Here is a 6,000-nt window from a genome sequence, read left to right as displayed (position 1 = left end):
GGTTTCTCCCCGGTGTGAATCCTGCGGTGTCTGTAGAAGCCGCTCTTACACCTGAATTGTTTCCCACACTCTGTACATGTGAAAGGTTTCTCCCCCGTGTGAATCCTGCGGTGTTTGCGTAAGGTGTTCTTACATCCGAATGATTTCCCACACTCTGTACATGTGAATGGTTTCTCCCCCGTGTGAATCCTGCAATGTGAGACGAGTTGCATGTTCCGTGAAAAGCTTTTCCCACACTCTGTACATGTGAAAGGTTTCTCCCCTGTGTGAATCCTGCTGTGTATGCAGAAGTCGCTCTTATCCCTGAATTGTTTCCCACACTCTGTACATGTGAAAGGTTTCTCCCCCGTGTGAATCCTGCGGTGTTTGCGTAAGGTGCTCTTACATCCGAATGATTTCCCACACTCTGTACATGTGAATGGTTTCTCCCCTGTGTGAATCCTGTAGTGTGAGACAAGGTATAGCTTCTGTGAAAAGCTTTTCCCACACTCAGTACATGTGAAAGGTTTCCCCTCTGTGTGAATCTTGCAGTGTTTGCAGAAGTCGCCATTATACCTGAATTGTTTCCCACACTCTGTACATGTGAAAGGTTTCTCCCCCGTGTGAATCCTGCGGTGTTTGCGTAAGGTGCTCTTATATCCGAATGATTTCCCACACACTGTACATGTGAATGGTTTCTCCCCTGTGTGAATCCTGTAGTGTGAGACGAGGTATAGCTTCTGTGAAAAGCTTTTCCCACACTCTGTACATGTGAATGGTTTCTCCCCTGTGTGAATCTTCTGGTGTCTGATGAGGTGATCCTTAACAGTGAATTGTTTCCCACACACAGTACATGTGAATGGTTTCTCCCCTGTGTGAATCTTCTGGTGTCTCATGAGGTGATCCTTAACATTGAATTGTTTCCCACACACCGTACATGTGAATGGTTTCTCCCCTGTGTGAATCCTATCGTGTGTGAGGAGGTGCTTCTTTTCAGAAAAGCTTTTCCCACACACTGTACATGTGAATGGTTTCTCCCCTGTGTGAATCTTCTGGTGTCTGAGGAGGTTGTCCTTAACACTGAATTGTTTCCCACACTCTGAACATTTGAATAGTTTCTCCCCTGTGTGAATTTTCTGGTGTCTGAGGAGGATGTCCTTAACACTGAATTGTTTCCCACACTCCATACATGTAAAAGGTTTCTCCCTTGTGTGAATCTTCTGGTGATTGAGGAAGCTCCTCTTAGTACTTAACTCTTTCCCACACTCTTTACAATTAAAAGGTTTCTCCGCTCTGTGAATTTTCTGGTGTGAAAGGAGTTTACCCTTCAGTGAAAAACTTATCCCGCGGTCTGTACAGGTAAAGGGTTGCTCCCTAGTGCAGACAAGGCCTGCAAATTCACCATCATGTGGCAATGGTTCCTTGCACGTGTCCAACATGTCACAGGAATAATAGTTTTTTGGCCCTTCTGTGATGCGGGGAGTCACCCAAATTCTAGATATATCATAGTTCCAGTTCTGCTCCTCGTTCAGACAGTTCTCTAACGGGAGTAAAAAAAATAAAAAGTTGGGATCCATGGGGGACACAGAAAGAGACCGACCGAGACAGACAGAGACAGAGAGAGAGACACACACAGAGACAGAGAGAGAGAGACACAGAGAGAGAGAGACACACAGAGAGAGAGAGAGAGAGACACAGAGAGACAGACAGACAGTGAGACACACACACACAGAGAGAGAAAAAGACAGACAGACAGACAGACACAAACAGAGAGAGAGACAGACACACAGAAAGAGAGAGACAGACAAAAAGAGAGAGAGACACACACTGACAGACATACAGTTGCCAGCTTTCACCAGTGAGCATTAAGGCAGCGCTGGATCTATGGGAGAGAGAGGACACAGACTAAACAGTCCGCCGTGTCCGCAGCTCCGCCGGGGGAGAGAATGGGGGCTGCTACGGGCCGGGGGACTCCGTTACGGATAACTTGTCCTCCCTGTCCGGTGAAGATAAACGCGTCGGGTCTGAATTAGTCTGCCGTGTGCCTGCACCTTCGCCGGGGGGAGCTGGCTCCGACTGGGTGCGCCGGCGCAGAAGGCACCGGCACACCAGCAGCAGGACGGACAGACACACACACACACACACAGAGAGAGACAGACAGAGAGAGAGACAGAGAGAGAGACAGACAGGGACATAGCGACACAGCGAGACAGAGACACAGCGAGACAGAGACACAGCGAGACAGAGACACAGCGAGACAGAGACACAGCGAGACAGAGACACAGCGAGACAGAGACACAGCGGGACAGAGACACAGCGAGACAGAGACACAGCGGGACAGAGACACAGCGAGACAGAGACACAGCGAGACAGAGACACAGCGAGACAGAGACACAGCGAGACAGAGACACAGACAGACAGAGACACAGACAGACAGAGACACAGACAGAGAGAGCGCACGAGTCACACAGAGCGAGAGCGCACGAGAGTCACAGAGCGAGAGAGCGCACGAGAGTTACACAGAGCGAGAGAGCGCGCGAGTCACACAGAGCGAGCACGAGCCATAGAGCGAGAGAGCGCATGCAAGTCACACAGAGCGAGAGAGCGCGCGAGAGTCACACAGAGCGAGAGAAAGCGCGAGAGCCACACAGAGCGAGAGACACAGAGCGAGAGACACAAAGCGAGAGAGAAACACAGAGAGAGAGCGCGAGAAACACAGAGAGAGAGCGCGAGAAAAACAGAGAGAGAGCGCGAGAAAAACAGAGAGAGCGAGAAACACAGAGAGAGCGAGAAACACAGAGCGACAGAGACACAGAGCGAGAGAGAGCGAGAAACACAGAGCGACAGACACAGAGCGAGAGAGAGATAGAGATACAGAGAGAGAGACAGAGACACAGAGCGAGAGAGAGAGAGAGCGAGAAACACAGAGCGAGAGAGAGCGAGAAACACAGAGCGAGAGAGAGCGCACGAGCCACAGAGCGAGAGAGCGCGCGCGAGTCACACAGAGCGAGAGAGCGCGCGATAGCTACAAAGAGAGAGAGAGCGCGCGAGCCACACAGAGAGCGCGTGAGAGCCACACAGAGAGAGCGCGCGCGTGTCACACAGAGCGAGCACAAGCCACAGAGCGAGAGAGCGCGCGCGAGTCACACAGAATCAGAGCGCACGCGAGTCACACAGAACGAGAGAGCGCACGAGAGTCAAACAGAGCGAGAGAGCGCACGAGAGTCACACAGAGCGAGAGAGCGCACCTGAGTCACACAGAGCGAGAGAGCGCACGAGAGTCACACAGAGCGAGTGAGCGTGCGAGTCACAGAGCGAGAGAGCGCGCGAGAGCCACACAGAGCGAGAGACACAGAGAGAGACACAAAGCGAGCGAGAAACACAGAGAGAGAGAGCGAGAAACACAGAGCGAGAGAGAGCGAGAAACACAGAGCGAGAGAGCGAGAAAGAGAGCGAGTCACACAGAGCGAGAGAGCGCGCGCGAATCACACAGAGCGAGAGAGCGCGCGCGATTCACACAGAGCGAGAGAGCGCGCGCGAGTCACACAGAGCGAGAGAGCGCGCGCGAGTCACACAGAATCAGAGCGCACGCGAGTCACACAGAACGAGAGAGCGCACGAGAGTCACACAGAGCGAGAGAGCGCACGAGAGTCACACAGAGCGAGAGAGCGCACCAGAGTCACACAGAGCGAGAGAGCGCATGAGAGTCACACAGAGCGAGAGAGCGTGCGAGAGTCACAGAGCGAGAGAGCGCGCGAGAGCCACACAGAGCGAGAGACACAGAGAGAGACACAAAGCGAGCGAGAAACACAGAGAGAGAGAGCGAGAAACACAGAGAGAGAGAGAAACACAGAGCGACAGAGACACAGAGCGAGAGAGAGAGAGAGAAACACAGAGCGAGAGAGAGCGAGAAACACAGAGCGAGAGAGAGCGAGAAAGAGAGCGAGAAACACAGAGCGAGAGAGAGCGAGAAAGAGAGCGAGTCACACAGAGCGAGAGAGCGCGCGCGAGTCACACAGAGCGAGAGAGCGCGCGCGAGTCACACAGAGCGAGAGAGCGCGCGCGAGTCACACAGAGCGAGAGAGCGCGCGCGAGTCACACAGAGCGAGAGAGCGCGCGCGAGTCACACAGAGCGAGAGAGCGCGCGCGAGTCACACAGAGCGAGAGAGCGCGCGCGAGTCACACAGAGCGAGAGAGCGCGCGCGAGTCACACAGAGCGAGAGAGCGCGCGCGAGTCACACAGAGCGAGAGAGCGCGCGCGAGTCACACAGAGCGAGAGAGCGCGCGCGAGTCACACAGAGCGAGAGAGCGCGCGCGAGTCACACAGAGCGAGAGAGCGAGAAACACAGAGAGAGAGAGAAACACAGAGCGACAGAGACACAGAGCGAGAGAGAGAGCGAGAAACACAGAGCGAGAGAGAGCGAGAAACACAGAGCGAGAGAGAGCGAGAAAGAGAGCGAGAAACACAGAGCGAGAGAGAGCGAGAAAGAGAGCGAGAAACACAGAGCGAGAGAGAGCGAGAAAGAGAGCGAGTCACACAGAGCGAGAGAGCGCGCGCGAGTCACACAGAGCGAGAGAGCGCGCGCGAGTCACACAGAGCGAGAGAGCGCGCGCGAGTCACACAGAGCGAGAGAGCGCGCGCGAGTCACACAGAGCGAGAGAGCGCGCGCGAGTCACACAGAGCGAGAGAGCGCGCGCGAGTCACACAGAGCGAGAGAGCGCGCGCGAGTCACACAGAGCGAGAGAGCGCGCGCGAGTCACACAGAGCGAGAGAGCGCGCGCGAGTCACACAGAGCGAGAGAGCGCGCGCGAGTCACACAGAGCGAGAGAGCGCGCGCGAGTCACACAGAGCGAGAGAGCGCGCGCGAGTCACACAGAGCGAGAGAGCGCGCGCGAGTCACACAGAGCGAGAGAGCGAGAAACACAGAGAGAGAGAGCGAGAAACACAGAGCGAGAAAGAGAGCGAGAAACACAGAGCGAGAGAGAGAGAGCGCGAGAAACACAGAGCGAGAGAGAGAGCAAGAAACACAGAGCGAGAGAGAGAGAGCGAGAAACACAGAGCGAGAGAGCGCGCGCGATTCACACAGAGCGAGAGAGCGCGCGCGAGTCACACAGAGCGAGAGAGCGCGCGCGAGTCACAGAGAGACACAAAGCGAGAGAGTGAGAAACACAGAGAGAGAGCGAGAAACACAGACAGAGAGCGAGAGAGAGAGCGAGAGAGAGAGCGAGAGAGAGAGCGAGAGAGAGCGAGAGACACAGAGACACAGAGAGAGAGAGAGAGAGAAACACAGAGACAGAGAGCGAGAGAGAGCGAGAGACACAGAGACACAGAGCGAGAGAGAGAGCGAGAAACACAGACACACAGAGCGAGAGAGAGAGCGAGAAACACAGAGACACAGAGCGAGAGAGAGAGCGAGAAACACAGAGACACAGAGCGAGAGACACAGAGCGAGAGAGAGCGAGAAACATAGAGCGAGAGAGAGAGCGAGAAACATAGAGCGAGAGAGAGAGCGAGAGACACAGAGCGAGAGAGAGAGCGCGAGAAACACAGAGAGAGAGAGCGAGAAACACAGAGAGAGAGAGCGAGAAACACAGAACGAGAGAGCGCGAGTCACACAGAGCGAGAGAGCGCGCACGAGTCACACAGAGCGAGAGAGCGCGCGAGAGCCACAGAGAGACACAAACTGAGAGAGCGAGAAACACAGAGAGAGAGAGAAACACAGAGAGAGAGCGAGAAACACAGAGCGAGAAAGAGAGCGAGAGAGAAACACAGAGCGAGAGAGAGAGAGCGAGAAACACAGAGCGAGAGAGAGCGAGAAACACAGAGCGAGTGAGAGAGAGCGAGTCACACAGAGCGAGAGAGCGCACGAGAGTCACACAGAGCGAGAGAGCGCACGAGAGTCACACAGAGCGAGAGAGCGCACGAGAGTCACACAGAGCGAGAGAGCGCGCGAGAGTCACACAGAGCGAGAGAGCGCGCGCGAGAGCCACAGAGAGACACAAAGCGAGAGAGCGAGAAAC

General features: G+C 54.9%; 1 protein-coding gene across 1 annotated transcript in view; it reads right to left on the bottom strand.

The window, feature by feature from the left end:
* LOC142488379 (uncharacterized) overlaps positions 1 to 6,000 on the bottom strand; it is a 56,905-nt gene that overhangs the window by 30,362 nt on the left and 20,543 nt on the right. Inside the window, 1 exon segment of the mRNA XM_075588850.1 lies at positions 52 to 1,519. Coding sequence (XP_075444965.1) covers positions 52 to 1,519 — 1,468 coding nt within the window.

Source organism: Ascaphus truei, chromosome 2 (genome assembly GCF_040206685.1).
Source record: "Ascaphus truei isolate aAscTru1 chromosome 2, aAscTru1.hap1, whole genome shotgun sequence".
NCBI classification, from domain to species: Eukaryota; Metazoa; Chordata; class Amphibia; order Anura; family Ascaphidae; genus Ascaphus; species Ascaphus truei.
Note: the sequence above shows the minus strand (reverse complement) of the source record. Positions and strands in the feature narration are given on the sequence as shown.